Source organism: Pinus tabuliformis, chromosome 9 (genome assembly GCF_031772625.1).
Source record: "Pinus tabuliformis cultivar Carrire ecotype Pingquan chromosome 9, CPIR1, whole genome shotgun sequence".
Lineage (NCBI taxonomy): Eukaryota > Viridiplantae > Streptophyta > Pinopsida > Pinales > Pinaceae > Pinus > Pinus tabuliformis.
Window position 1 is genome coordinate 1,288,697,843 of NC_142307.1, and position 16,101 is coordinate 1,288,713,943.

At 39.5% G+C, this 16,101-nt stretch overlaps 1 protein-coding gene across 1 annotated transcript; it reads right to left on the minus strand.

Annotated features, from left to right (window-relative positions):
* Positions 1 to 221: 221 nt before the first annotated feature.
* LOC149153289 (uncharacterized) lies at positions 222 to 881 on the minus strand. Its single transcript, XM_089443773.1, has one exon. It carries the CDS (start codon positions 879 to 881, stop codon positions 222 to 224), a length of 660 nt encoding a protein of 219 aa, XP_089299899.1.
* Positions 882 to 16,101: the final 15,220 nt, after the last annotated feature.

Here is a 16,101-nt window from a genome sequence, read left to right on the forward strand (position 1 = left end):
GGGCAGAAATCCACCTTGGTTTTCTGAGATTAATGAGGATAGGTGAGGCTTGAGTCTAGTAGATAGGATTTTAGCAATAATTTTGTAAGCAGAATTGCATAGAGATATGGGCCGAAATCTAGAGAAGGTGGAAGGCCTGTTTTCTTTTGGGATAAGAGCAAGGTAGGTTGAATTGGTGAAGCCCCCCAATTTGCCTTTCCGTAGGGACCAGCGAATCATCTTTAGTAGGTCTTTTTTATCAGATGCCAGTATTCTCTATAAAAGCTGATTGGGAACCCATCGGGACCTGGAGCTTTGTCCAGATGGAGGCTCCAGATTGCTGTTTGTACCTCATCTTCTTCTATTTCTTGCGTGAGCTTGCTATTCATTCCTTGTGTAACATCGAGCGTCATGTGCTGGAGTAGGCTTGAATAATCCTCCTCGCTCTTGTCCTCAGATAGTAAATTTTTAAAGTGGGTGGTTGCAGCTGCTTTTATGGAGTCTTGAGTTTCATGACTTTTTCCTTCACTGTCTTTGATTATCCTCACAGCGTTTCTTGTCTTCCTGACTGTAGCTTGCTTGTGAAAGTATGAGGTATTCTTATCTCCATCACGCAACCACAACTGTCTTGATTTTATCCTCCATTTAATCTCCTCATCTCTGGTTGTTTGTCTAAGCTGGGCATACAAACGAATCTCGACTTCTTTTGCTTGCTGCGTGAGACCCGTCGCCTCTATGTTTTGTTGGACTGTCTCGAGACTTTTTTTTAAGTCTTCTTTGATGATCTCAGGTTCCTGATAGTTATTCTTTGCCCAAGATTTGAGGGCTTGCCAAGTTTGCTTCAACTTGGTTTCCCAAATATAAGCTGGGGAACCCTCTACGTGCTGGGTCCACACTTGCATCACCGCATCTCAGGCTGCAGGGATTCGATTCCAGAGGGGAGAATATCTAAAAGGGAGGGGTCCCATCTGGCTGTGATTGAGCAAAGTGAGAGTGATTGGATAATGGTCCGAAGCGGAGATGTTGAGGATATCAGACTGACCGGTAGCGAAGGAGGATAGAAAGGCAATGTTAATGAGGAAGCGGTCAAGCCTTTCCATAATATTTCTTGCTCCAAGGCGCCTGTTGCTCCATGTATATCTTCTGTTCTTAGGCTTTATATCCACTAGATCTTTCTCCTGCATAATATGCTCAAGCTTGCTTCTAAAAGGATCTGAGTTAAAATTTCCTCCTCTTTTCTCATTACTGTGCATGACCAGGTTTAGATCCCCTGCGAGGATGATATTGCTGTCCTGATCTTCCTCTATAGTTGTGTTCAAAGTATTCCAGCAAACTTCCTTTTCCCTGTAGTGGTTTGGTGAGTAAACATTATAAATTTTAACCTCAGCTCCATTGTCCTTACTTTCCAGTTTAACACTGATCCAGTTCTGATGGATTTTGATGAGGCCGCAGTTCCATCTACTATTGTCCCACATTGTTAAAATGCCTCCCGATGCTCCTCTGGCTTCACTGGCACATCCACTATATTGTTTTTGTTGGGAAATGAGTCTATTGATTTCTGACTGTTCTAGCTTTGTCTCTTGAATGAGAATAATTTCAGGCTTTTCACTTTGTATTAGCTCCCTAAGGGCTGCTTTCTTGGAGGGATGCCATAATCCCCTGCTATTCCAGGATAGAAACTTCATCATGATTTACCAGTGATATGGAGAGGTGCCCGCCTCTCTTTTCCTTTATTGTTGTTTTCCTTATCCGATTGTCCAAAGATGTAGGATTCGATAGGTGTCTGGGATCCCATTGCTATATCTTTCTGAGCGTTTTCTTCTCTGTGCTGCTTTGCTGATTTCCTGCCAGGTCCATGTTTTTTTGGAATGTCGCTGGGCGCTCCATGTTCCTTTGATGAACTTCTGGTGATTCTTATGGGGTTTGTATCAGGAGAGGGATGAGAAGATTGAGGGGGAGAGGAGTGAGGCTGCGGTTCAGATGAGATGGGGTCCTGATCGGGGTCATCCTCAGAAAGAGAAGCAAAGGGATTGGATGATGGGGGAATGGAGGGGTCCGAGAGTCGAGGAGGCGAGGAGGGGATATGAGGATGATGCTGCTGAGGGGATGAGGGTGGGTGCTGAGGAGGTGAATGAGGATGTGAAGGATGTGGCTGGGAAGGCCCAGGTATTTCAGTTTCTGCTTGCTTCGGGGGTGGGTTCGATTTTTTTTTCTTTACCGTTTCCCACTGTCCTTCTTGCTCTATTGAATCTACATTTATAAGTTTTGGGCATCTATTAGCAAAATGTCCATATTCGTGACATACCTTGCACTTGAAGGGGATCTGCTCGTAGTCCAGCTGTTGTATATGGCACCAGTCGTCCACTTTCAGTTTGATTGCCTCCGGTAGTCCACGGCCTAGATCAACTTCCACGCATATTCGCGCACAGGCCTGCATGTTATCCTTGGGTTCACTTCGATCTATGTATATTCTGACCGCGTTACCAATAGCTTTGACCGAGTCATCTCCCCAGCAGTGAAGAGGAAGATGAGGGAGTCTGACCCAAACAGGAACAGCACTTGGGATGTCCAGCTCGGGATCAAAGTCCGGGGTCCATTTGTTGAGATAGAGACCTCTGGAGTCCATGAAGTAAGGCCCGTTTCGAAAGATTAGATCCTTGTCCTCCTTGGTTTCGAAGTGAAAGGTGAAGTATCCTCTGCCACAAAACCTTATAGCTATTTTCCCTTGAACCTTGTCTGCCCAGTTACGCTCCACCCATCTTTGCACAGTTTTGGGTGAGGGCCATAACCCTGTAAATTGACCGATTAATCCTTTCTCTGCAAGCGAGATGGCTGCCATGCGAGGAATAGTCGGAGGCAAGTGTACTTCCTGTAACACATCGAGTTTCTTTACGAACTTGGTTGCTGTAGGTCTTGGTCTTTGCTGAGGCAACGATTTCACCAGATTGGAAAAGGCCTGTTGCAAGTCCGGATCCCCTCCAGGCGGATCCAGAGGATCCATGGAACAGATCGAAAGGCAGAGGCGCAGTGGCGCAGTCACAAAAAGAGGCCAGGGGCCGAGAGCAGGCTCAGGCACGCGCGCACAGAGCAGTCGTTTGTTGCAATATTTTTCTTTGGTGCTTCTTGCTACATAGAAATATCAATTATTAGTTTTTCTAGTTTTCAGTTTTTCCATTAACTCTGTGCATTGTTTTTTTTTCATGAGCATAGTTCTTTGTCTTGTGTCAAGCTCGTTAAAAAATGAAATAAGGAGTTATGAGCATAGTTCCTTATCTTGTGTCAAGCTCGTTTAAAAAATGAAACAAGGGTTTTGAGGATACTTCTTTTCTTGTGTCAACCTCACTAAAAAATGAAACAACTCCCTCGAGTCTTTCCAAGATCTTGAAAGTAAACCTTCATTTCATCCACCTGGTTGAATGCAATGAAGCTTGGGGGGCATGTACCTCGTTTTGCGTCATTATGCTGGGGGCATGTGAACTTATAACAAGCATAGTTTTTCGTTTCAAGCTTGTGTAAACATGAAACCGAATCCAAGCAAAGTTCTATATGGTTCAAGCTTGTGTAAAAATGAACCCATACCCATTTTACATCTCGTGATTGTCGTTTTTATCCGCTAAATTCTATTAGATGAGCCTTGGTTGTTTCATTCCATCGCCCCCATCTCTTTGGCTGATCATATGCTTTCACTTGGTTGTTTACCCTTCCTGAGGGACCGCATCTGTGAGTGGTTTTATTAGCCAGCCTCTTAACCATTACATTTTTTGAGCAGTTCCTCCATTGCCGGAACCAGTTGCTACCCTTTATACCACTCGTTCATCTAGGACGAGTCCTCTTTAAGCTCTTTTCTGACTCGTAAAATATGAAAAGATTTCCGAGTTTTTCCTTTTTAAACTTGCTAAAATAGAATTAAAAGGACGGTCCACTTACAACTCTTTTCTGACTATATAAACATGAAAAGATTGCCGAACTTTTGTTGTTTCAAGTTCGATACTGGTAATAAAATGACGTGTCCTTGATCGCTTTTTTACTTTTTTGGATCAAAGACACTAATTATGAAAAGTACTCCTTGATCGTAATGGTCAAGCGGTTCTCTCAAGTATTATTTTATACTTTTTCTGGCTTGGGAGACACAAATTTACGAAAAAGGACAACCATGGAGTTTTCTTAAGTTTTTTCAGACTCCCTAAAATTGAAAAACGCCGAGTTTCTCCTATACTAGACTTGTTAAAATTTAACAGTAAAGGACCTATTCAATTACAAATAGGAACGGACCACTCCTTCTTAGGGTTTGAATTTAAACTAAGTTGGACTCATCCAAAGGATGAGCTTATAATCAAGCAAATGTTATCCTCCTCAAGCTTGTCAAAAATAAAGAGGTACTTGCCAGAAATGGTGGGGGAAAAGAGAGAAAAATGAACTTGTTTGATATACTTTGTGTCTCAGAAAAACATTTAACCACTCTTAAACACGACACTTTTTATTCACCTGGGTTGGGAAATCCTTTGCCTAACATTTGATCAAACCATATTGAAAGTCTTCAGCCAGTTTCTGGGTATTAACTTTGGGTCAATTGTCACCGAACCATCTGCTGTGTTGTTATGTGTTCAAGAGGTCAGTGAAAATAAACCATTCATCTGCAAAATATCTGTCATCCATCTTGACCATCCCTGAGTCAATCCTTGCAACTATATTTCTTCAAACTTGATCTATGATTCCATGTTGTGGGCTTGCCTATGACGGATTGCTTTCTATCGACTTCAACTCATTATCTAGAAAGATGATCTAGAAATCATCATTACCTTGGGATCTGCATGCCTCAATGGCAGGTTTCTCGCCTTCGACGATAGGTTGCATCATTGACCTTCGATCAAAGGACTCTGTGACATGTTCGACATCAACACATCTATTCACATTTCATGGATTGTACTGAGTACTTTGAGAGCCATTGACATTACTGGCGGTTTCTCTCACACTTGTTAACAGTTTACATCATTGACTGGTAATCAAGTGGTTTCTACCATGTTCGACTTCAACATATTCATTCACATGGATAGAATCGTACTATTTCAGGAAGTAGAAAAGAAGACCCTGGATCTAGTTTCCACCATCCATGTTGTGAGGAATTTTGTATTCATTATACAGTGGACTATTCATAAACAGATGGTTGCATCCATACTGTGTCTACATGTGTCTATACTTGTGATGTATTGCAAAATCATTCCTATATCAGAGCAGTTTAGTTAGTTTTCTAGTCAGTTTTGATCTAAGTATGGGAATGCCTACCTCAGCGATGATATGATCTCGTATATATATTTTGTATTGAATGTTTTTATAGGTTCCAACCAGGCTCTCCACAAGATGATCCTCGAAATGATAAAGTACTTCACTCTTCTTAGATGATAAATGAAATCCTCATCTACTACATACTTTGCACTTTAGGGGGCAATCTGTTACACAAAATATTGTCACCATGACTTTCTGTAATTAGTGTGGGTCTATCATCACTCATATTGACCTCCTATGACAGTCTCAAACCTCAACTCTTCATGTCAAGCTTTAAAAATGAGAGAAAGTCCTTGAAAATCAATAAAACTCTGGTTCCGCACTTTCTCTTACCATTACCTGTGGTCCCGCACCTCTTGGTCATGTTACCTGCAGACCTGCTCGCTCTGTCTCTAAAGGAGTGGGAGCAGAACCCTGTGAAAGTAAAAAAGGTGCAAGTTTATTCTTAAAAACACTCTTTGGGTTAATTCTGGACATTTCTAGAAGGAATGTTGACGTGGTTGGTTCGCTCTTAGGTGGTTCATGCATCCCATAACTAAAGGAGCTAACCCCTTGATGAGAGGAGATTATCCCTTTGAAGGAGGGCTCTATCCCTTTGAAGGTGGACCTAGTAACTTCCCTCCTCTGCACTATAAATTGAGGCATTGGGCTGGTTGCTAGGGGGGTTAGAAGCTGAACATTTTTTAGGGTAAATGCTGTTGGAATTGAGACTTCCTATTTAAGCTTGAGAGGAGAGATTACATACCTTTTGGCTTCATTGGGAAGAGAGTGAAACTTGTCAAAGTAGAGGGGATTCTTGCTGGACCTTGGGAGGAGCTTGTACAACATCAAGGCACTAAGGTTGTAAAGTTCTTCTTTGATTAAAGTTAATACAATCATATTCATTTTTCTCAATAAATTGTCTTCTATGGTTTATTTCATGAATTCCTTGATCATCATGATAAATATGGATTATTATATTGGCTTTTCAGGTGTTATTTGATATGTGTGCCTTTTTGTGTTTGCAGATTCTTTACAAAGGAGCTCATTTGGATCAAAGGAGCGTGGCTTCCACAAACTAGCACTGGACCCGAGGTAGGCCTAAAACACCTAGTAACATTTATTTATAAATTGCATATTTAGAGAAAGATAGAATTTGATTGTATTAACTTTAATCAAAGAAGAACTTTACAACCTTGGTGCCTTGATGTTGTACAAGCTCCTCCCAGGGTCCAGCAAGAATCCCCTCTACTTTGATAAGTTTCACTCTCTTCCCAATGAAGCCAAAAGGTATGTAATCTCTCCTCTCAATCTTAACTAGGAAGTCTCAATTCCAACAACATTTACCCTAAAAAATGTTCAGCTTCTAACCCCCCTAGCAACCAACCTAATGCCTCAATTTATAGTGCAGAGGAGGGAAGTTACTAGGTCCACCTTCGAAGGGATAAAGCTGTCCTTCAAAGGGATAAGCTCCTCTCATCAAGGGGTTAGCTCCTTTAATTATGGGATGCATGAACCACCTAGGAGCGAACCAACCACGTCAAGATTCCTTCTAGAAACGTCCAAAATTAACCCAAAGTGAGTTTTTAAGAATAAACTTGCACCTTTTTGACTTTCACAGGGGTCTGCACCCACTCCTTTAGAGACAGAGCAAGCAGGTCTGCAAGTAACATGACCAAGAGGTGTGAGACCGCAGGTAATGGTAAGAGAAAGTGCGAAACCAGAGTTTTATTGATTTTCAAGGACTTCCTCTCATTTTTAAATCTTGACATGAAGAGCTGAGGTTTGAGACTTGCATAGGAGGTCAGTATGAGTGATGATATACCCACACTGATTACAGAAAGTCATGGTGACAATATTTTGTGTAACACAAAGTAATCTATCATTTTGTTTACATGATGATGTGCTGTATAAGGTCCTATGCCATCAAATTGGACAATTTTGTTTTGGTAATCTTGTGGCATGGCACCAAGTGGGGCAGGTAACACAAGAGGAGCATATTTATTTTCCATGGCTCTAAGTTGGGTAGGGCTAAGAAGTGGGGTTGGGGTACTAGGAGATGATACAGTAGTTGATGGAGAACCAGGAGTAATAGGTGATTGATGGGTAATGGTAGGTTGGTAAGGAAGCGAAGGTATAAATGGAGGTGAGGAATGAATTTTAGAGGTAGAAGGGAATAATGGTGAACTAAGGGTAGTGGAAGCTGGTTCAGAAAGCTTAGGGATCTTAACAGTAGTAAGGGATGATTGAGGGGAATTTAGAATATACTCATCAATTGACTATTTTTCCTTTTGGACTTCAAGATCTACAATAAACTCTAGATCTAGAACTATGTCATCAAGTGCACTTTCAGACCTGGTTCTAAATAGGGAAAGGTCAAATGACTCATCAAAGGGGAGGTCTTCTAAAAACAACCACTCATTAGGGCATGAATCTGCTTTGATTGAAGGTGTTGGATTGACTAAACTTTCTTGTCTTTTGTATATTCTCGAAATTAGGTTGGGATTATCCACTACTGGGGCAGTGTTTGGATCTGGATTGGCTCTAGTATAGTGAGTTCTCCTTGATGCCAGAATTTCAAGATTTTCAAATTACTTTCTTTTTGTGAAATTTTGTAAATAACTTCTAATAAAACCTTCAAAAGGCTCGAAATAAAGATTTGAAATTTTCTCAAAGGTTTACTAAGACTGAGGGTGAATCCCGAGTGGAGTCGCCATTATGTTATCACTCAAAAGTTTTCCCTAGAAGTTATCAAAAGACGGAAGCATCCGAGGTAACCACAAACCAATATTTTAGGCTTAGTCTCTATCTAACCTAAGTTGAGAGAGGGCTCTCTCTTTATGATTTAACTTTGTTTTTATGGGATTTTAGGCTAGTTCTTAGTGTTCATGGGGTTTGGGTTTTGATTTTAAGGTTCGGTGGTGGAATTATTGGAGCAGATGGTTAGAGCTAAGTCTTCAATCCACTGGGCTATGGAGTCAACAAATGGATAGCAGAACTAGACCAGATCGTTAAAGGGAATGTTCACAGGGCAGGCTAGCAAAGTAAAAAGAAAATCTTTAGGCCTAATGGGTGAAGTGATTCTAACCAGGGTGAAAGGGCACTTAAGAATCCTTGGATTGGGATTAGAATGAAGAGCAGAGGATGATCATAAGCAAAGGGAAATTAAGAATCCTTTGCTATAGACCAGAGGAGAAACTACGAAAGCTAAGGAGTATTTAAGATAGTTTAGGAGAAAACATTCAGAATGTAAAACAGTCAAGACAGAGTGCATTTAAGAAATTTCTGAAATATTATTCCATGTTAAACATTTATATTTTAGAAATTTACACAAAAGATTATGGAAAAACATAAGGAAAAACAACATTGAACATGAGAGAATACTTATTTGTTTTTTCCTTTACACAAGAATCCTGTAAAATATATGATCTTTATTCCTTGATCTAGCAAGCCAATCCAGTCATTGATACAATAGAATTTTTGATTTGAGAGAAAAAGTCTATAGAAATGTCTTGGAATCCACCCCACATACTTCGAAATGTGAAGTATTTATACAAAAAATAATTACAAAATATCTCATAACAATTTGAGATTTAATCTAGGGAATAAAATATCTTCATGCATGAAGATAGAGAAAGATGTAAAATTGCTTCTTGATGTCCCTTTTATTGTGGTGTTGCTGGTTGTTTCTGTTGATTTTTGAGTCCTTTAAGCTAATGAGGTTTCTTTTGTAATGAAACTTTTTAATCTCAAGGATGGATTCATTCCTATCCTCTATGCCAAGCTCATGGATCTCATATCTGTTTTTACTGTTCAGGAGGTGGATGAGTCAATTAGCATCCTCAGGTTGGTCTCCTAATTCTTCCCTTACTTTCTGGATAGCTTCAGTGGCTATCTTCACTAATTTTGTTTGCTCAAATATTACTTGGATTGATGGCCAAATATCATTGACAGAGTCAATGCTATTGGCCCAGAACATCTCTTTAGTCTATCCTAGTGGCTTCTGCAATGTCAAATATTTCTCCAAGACTTTGATTTTCTCACCCATCCTTAGGGCCTTCTGTGTCTCTTCTCTTTGTGGAATTTGGGCAAGTTTATAGTCAGTTTCTAAACTTGCCACTTTTTCCTTTAATCTTTTGAGTTCTGTAGCTTGGATGGACATCTCCTCCATAGATTTTACCAGTTTTGCTATTTTCTTAGTTGATGTACCTGCCGTTGTAGTTGACTTAGTTGTAATAGGCAGTATTGTGGTAGGTGGAGCTGTAGGTGCCAATGATGCTACCATTGTGGAAGAAACTGTTGTTGATACTGTGGGGATGCTAGTTCTGGGAGTTGTGGCTAGGTCACTTTGCTTGGACTGAATCAAAGTTTCCAAATCCTTCTTTGTCTCTTTAAGCTGGTCATTTAGCTTTATGACTAGGTCCATAAGCTCTTCATGTCCTTGTTGTGCTTCTAGGACTTCCATTGTTTGAGGGTGATGCAGCTGGGGAATTTTGAGTTGCTTCTTCAGTGCAACAATGTCATCATTCTTCTTTTTAATTAGCTGCTCTATTGCTTTCACATCCTTGGGATCATGTCCCAATTCTATCACTAAGTCCTCTAAGGACTTGATTCTTTTATCTTTGGCTTATGAAGAGGCCTTCTCCAACTGAAATTGAGCTGACATATTGTTTAAAGAGTTCTGTAATTGGTGGGCTGCTATGGCTTTCCTTGTCAATGTAGAATAAATCATCTCACCTGTTTTCTTATGTAGCTCAATCTGGTCAATGGGATGAATATCCCTTGCCAGTACTTCAAAATCCACTCTTTTAAAATCTGTTGTTGTCCTTGGCTGCTGAGTGGTCGGCTTGATGAAGGTCATTTGCATCTTCCCCTCTTTAACATCAAAGGCTGACATAAGCCTTGTTTGATTGGTAGGGGTCATTTTCAGATACTGTGCATAGGTTTGGGCTTTCAACCTCTCATTTCTAGCCTTTATTTCTTTGTATCTCTCCTTAATGTCTTGGTCTTTATCTGCTGGCATTCTAAAAGAGGATACCTCAACACTTTGTTGTCTTTCCAACATCTGAGTGTGTGATGTGGAAGGTTCTAGGATGCCTCCAGATGGAGTGGCATGCCTGCTCCCATCTCTTTCTGTGCTTGTAACCTCAGTTGTCTCCTCTGTATATTCTTGTTCAGAGACAGGATTCACTCTTTGTCTCTTAGCCTGGCTTGTCTCTGCATAGGCTTGTGATGTTGCTCTTTTTGAAGTAGTGGCCCCTTCCCTGCTTCTCTTGAGGCTTTTCTCCCCATTTAGAGGAGTCTGTAGAACTGGAGGGGTACTCATGGTGGTTTCTGGTCTATCTGATTTCTCTGGTATGTCTGATCCCTCTAGCACTTCTGATCCTTATTGGCACCTGTGATTCTTCTGGAATCTACAGGAAAGAACCCTCATAGAGATGTTTCTCTATATGAATTAATGTGTTTTCCACAGCAACTTCAGTACTATCGCTATCCTCTAAAGTGTTTTCCACCCATTGCAATTGGTTGACATACTTTTCTATCTCAAGGATGTGGTGATGAATATAGGGAGTCATCTTGTTTTTTTGCCTTCTTTTGCAGATGAAGTCCAAGGGATCATATCTCCATATGAGGCTCTATTTTAGATTTAATGTTTGAAGGATTAGGTCTGCCTCCTTTCTAGCTTCTCTGCTATTACAGATAAAGGGACCTAATTGATCTTTGATCTTAAGTTGGGCTTTCTTTTTGGCTTTAACAAAGTGTACCTCATCTGAATTTATTATCTGCCTATAATACTCCAGAGCAAATAACCTCATTGGGAGGTATTTAGGTAGTTTGTATGGGGCTAGCTCACAACCATAAATCCTGATCTCAGTGTGGTTTTAGTACAAGTACCAATCCCCTACTTTGGATTGTTTTGAGAGTTGAAGGATCCTCTTTATATCTGAACTGACTCTTGGAGGAGGGCTGCCTATCAACATTGTCACAATGGGATGTACAAATAGGTCTATGAAGTCTGCATATGAGTATGGAGAGCGATATTTATGGATCAATGGAGTCCAGAAAATTATTGATCTAGGGTGACCTTTTGTGTCAAGTTTTTGGAGAGTAAAGGGGAACTTATCTGCTTGGTAGTATAGAAAAAGATTATACAAAACAGAGGAGTACTTGGAGACTCGCTCATTACTCATCCTAAGGAACTCGTCATGCATCCTATCGGCTATAAACTTGGCATAATCATAGATGATAGCAGGAGGTTGTCCTGGAGTGAAGATGGACATGTAAGCCAGGATGATTTCATCTATATACTCACTGGTGGTATAACCTAGGACACTGGATATCATTGCTACAATGTCGTGGCCAAATGGGGAAAATATGGTATACACATATGGAGGAGGATCTATGGGGGCATACTTTTCTTCTACAATGCAGGTTTGGATTATTTGAGCCAATCTTGCAGGGTTGAGTTTGGGATATAGGTCCAATAGGTCTCCAATGGAGAGAGGAGTCAGGTTTTGGCCAGGTTGGAGTTGTAGCATCTCATTTATTGATTCAGCGGTGATGGTGAAAAGTATGGTTTGGTTAGGGGACATCACTGCTCTTTGACTGGGGATATAAATTGCATGGCAGTAATGGACAATTTCTGGGAAAATGTGAACTTCATGGAATTGGTACTTGAGAAAATTGGACTCCCAAAAACAAATTTTATCAGCATGGTTCAGGTATTGGTCTCTATATTGGCATTATAGTTTGAGAGGGGATTCATGGACAGAGGTGTCCTTTATCTGGAAATCCTTATCAACTAGGGGGAGGTGGTCTAGGTCCAGATGAGGAGTGGAAATAGGTCTAACATCCATGGCAATTGGGGTAGCCATTCTCAGTTCTTGTGGATTTGAGAGTGGGGGAGGTGATTTTCAGTCCTTTAGGGCAATGGTGGTTCAGTACAGAGTAGGTTTGAGTTGCTAGAGTTTCTTTAATTAATTTTTTACCTTAACTAAGAAAACTCAGTAACTGGTTCTGAAATTGACAGGGTTTTCTAGTGAATTATGGCTTAAATACCTGGAATTGAGGAGAACTGGCTCTGAACAGGGTGATTGGCAACTGCGAACGGTTGAAAAGGATCTGAGTAAGTTGGAAAGCAAACTAGGTGCTCTGTGGCATCTTTAGGGTGGATGTAGGTTGATAGATTCGACATTCGCAAGTGCGTGCATGGAGGTTTACAGTTGAAAAACGATAAAAACAAATGATTTGGTTTGGGGCTTTTTGGCTTTATGCGTGAAAGTCAATTTTGGCGGGTACGGGTGAATAGTGGTCATTTGTTGTGTAGCAGGGTGAACAGTAACTATTTTGGCGTGTAGCGGGTGGGCGGTAAGTGGTTTTCATTGCACCACTTTTTGGCGTTCGGTGGTATAGGGGTGAGGCCGCCCGATTCCATACGTTGAACAACACGTAGCACTAGGGGCCCGATGGAAAACAACTTTTTCGAGTGGGTATTGTTCGGACATCGACCCGCTCGAAATGGATAAGGGCCATCAGATGTGGAGGGAAGCGATCGTACGGTGATCGGGCGGGGGAGTTGCACGGAGGGTAGTGGGGGGCCCAATGGGCGCTTAAGTGTGGCGGTTTTTGGATTAATGAGGGATTAAAGTAGGGTTAAGGCATCAGGGTCATTAGTGGAGGGATTAATTGGGTTTTTGCCTAACTTAATCGTGGATCGATTAGTTAGTGGGTTTGTCAGGGTTTGGGTAGAAAATCATAGTTTATATAATTAAACTAGGGTGGGGTTAATTTATATGTAGGAGTTAAATATATACGGGGAAATGGGTTTTTATTGGAATTTAATAAATAAAAATTAGTAATAATAAAATGAGCGAAATGGGGCACAATACCCTTAAGTAAATGCTTTCATTTTTGAATGCTTTTCCAATATAAACATAAATACTTAGGATAAGGTGTTTTTGTGGGTTTTTAATATGAAACTGATTTATGTGGGGGGATAAATACTTTTCCTACGTAAAAGCATTTCAACCTTAGGAAGGAGTATTATTAGGGAAAATGAATGAACTAAAGGGGGGGATGAATTTTTATGAGGGGGAATATACTTTTTATCCCTAAATCATTGAGTTGAGGGTCCAGTCCCTCCAAAAGTTAGGGAAATGCTCTGAGCCTCTGTGACTTAGGGTTTTCAAGTACTTAGAGCTTTATAATGGGAAATTAGTAAAGAAAAGGGGTAAAATGAATGGGGGAAGTTAATTAACTGACTTTGTAAATCATTTGCATGCTTGATTGTTCATTGATATCTAGAACTTTTATGTTGAGAATGATAAATATTTTTTTATCTAACCAATCATCACAATTTCTGCAACCTTTCTTGTACTTACCCATCTAGTCATCCTACCATTTTTACTTCTCTTTATTAGGGTGCATTTGAGCTAGAAAACCCTTATCAAACATTTTTATTTTTCTTTACAATAGTGAACTAACTAAATCTAACCTTATTACATCCAAGGGCTCATATTAAACAGTTGAGATCCTTTTATTTACTCTACCTATCTAATTATCTGCCAAGGTTACACTGTTTGGCCAAATTTTTATTCTCTATCTATAGACATGAAATTGAAAACATGAAATAGTCTAGTTTAAACATTTTGACCATCATGGATTGTGGCAAGGATTACAAGCTTCACACAATCATCTATTTTTCACAAAAGTAAATAGTAGTGGCATTTTGGCTTGCTCACTTTCATGTTCTTTTTTCTTTTCTTAGGGTTCATATTTTTCATCTATTTTTTACCTTTTAATTCTTTTGTTCTTTGGTTATTCTTTTAGGACATACCCTCTTTACATTTTTTAATTTTTCGAATATGGAAAACATTTTCAGAAATCAAAGGTATGTACATATTACAGGTTTAATCTCAGACATTCAACAATTATGACTCCTATTCGTATAGGAACCTAATAGCAGCATCATTAGCTCCCATTGGCCCAATGGCCACTGTATTGCCAACTTCAACTTCGACTACATTAGCAACAACATCAACGACAATAGGTACCACAGGTGAAGAAGCAAATAGGCTAGTCAAAGCAATGGAAGAAATGTCCATTCAGACCAATGACATGAACAAATTGAAAGAGAAATTCAACACCCTTGAGATGGATTACAAACTTGTCCAGTTAATGCATAAGGAAGAACATCAAAAGATTGCAAGGATGAATGAAAGGATAAAAGGCCTGGAGAAAGAACTGACCTTGATTGAGCCAATATGAAAGGCTAAAGAGAAACTGTGGGTGAATATCATTGACTCTATAAATGATATTTGGCCATCTATCCAGGTCATTTTTTAGCATATTAATTCAATTAAGCAGGCAACAGAAGCCATTGAAAGGGCGAAAACATAACTTGGAGATATGCCAGAGGAAGCAATAAGAATCATTCACTTCCTCAAATCCAAAAATAAATATGAACTACAAGAGCTTGAGATACCTGATAGGACAGGTACAATTTTGGAAGTCAGGAGAGTCCTCACCAAGAGGAATTTAATGTTGAATCTAGAAGATAAGTGTCAGAACATGCAGCTAGCCATTGACAGGTTCATGGCTAAGTTTGAACTGTTGAAAGAAAAGGGATTACCTAATCCCTTAGTTATAAATGAAAAGTTAATGACACAAGCAGATTACAACAAGAAGATCAGGGAAGTAGCCAAAGAACAGGTGATGACTGCATCTATGAAGGGCATGCCAATAGGCAAAGTCTTGTACCAAACATTTGAAAACTTGTTTTACCTCCAGCATGAGGTAAAACACTTGTTTATTAATAAGCCCACTTTTGCCAAATATATAGAGGCAGATGAAATATACAGAAAAATGATCAATATCCAATTACCAGATGAAGAAAGATGGGAAAAACTGAATGATTTACTGTAGTAAAAACACAGTAAATTATAAATGTATAGTAAAAAGTGAAACAACAGGGTAAAAGGATATTGACAGGTTAGCAGGGTTAAAGTGTATCAGATGAAAGAGTATCAGGTGAAAGGTTAAAGTAAAATAGAGCATCCAGTGTGAAAGCCAAACAGCCTAGCAGCATAAAGGGCTAAAAATCAAAGTCTACAGCCAGCAGAACCAAAATAAAAGGGACAACATGAAACAGTTCAATAGTTGTCTCTATCTTCTTGCAAGAAGATATTTCGTTTTTCCTAGATTAGTTCTAAATATAGTTTTAGATATTTTGTAATTCCTTTTGTATAAATACTTCAAAATTCGAAGTATTGAGGTGGATTATTTTACATTTGTAGAGTTATTGTGATCTTGAACCTAAGGGTGATTGTACCATTTTCAAGTCAACAGATTGGAGCAAGTAATAAAAGCATTTCGCTACAAGATTCATGAGATGAGCCATTTGCAATGAAGTAATTTCTTTGTGTGATTATGTTACCTTTATTATGTGTTTTCATAATCTTAAATATGTTCTAAAATCTAAATTAATTAACAGGAAATATCACTTAGAATTTGTTTAAATACACTATGTTTTACATAGTTATTTATTTACATGTTTCCTTCTAATACTTGGATTTGAGAACCCTTAATTGCTCTCCCATCTTGGTTGACTTCTTTCATTCCTTCCAAAGTCCGGCCTAGGGAACCCTTAATTCCTCCTTGGATCCGATTTGAAGCCATTCACCATTTAGCCTTTGAGATTTGCAGTGACTTATCTATCTTGCCCTATAGACATTGTTTTTAGAACTAAATCCAATATTGTTTGTCAGACATCTGACCCCATAGCCCAATGGTAGAATCCAAAACTCTATTCATCTAAGTAAAGTAATCCCACTACCAAATCTCCAAAACAAAACCCAAGTG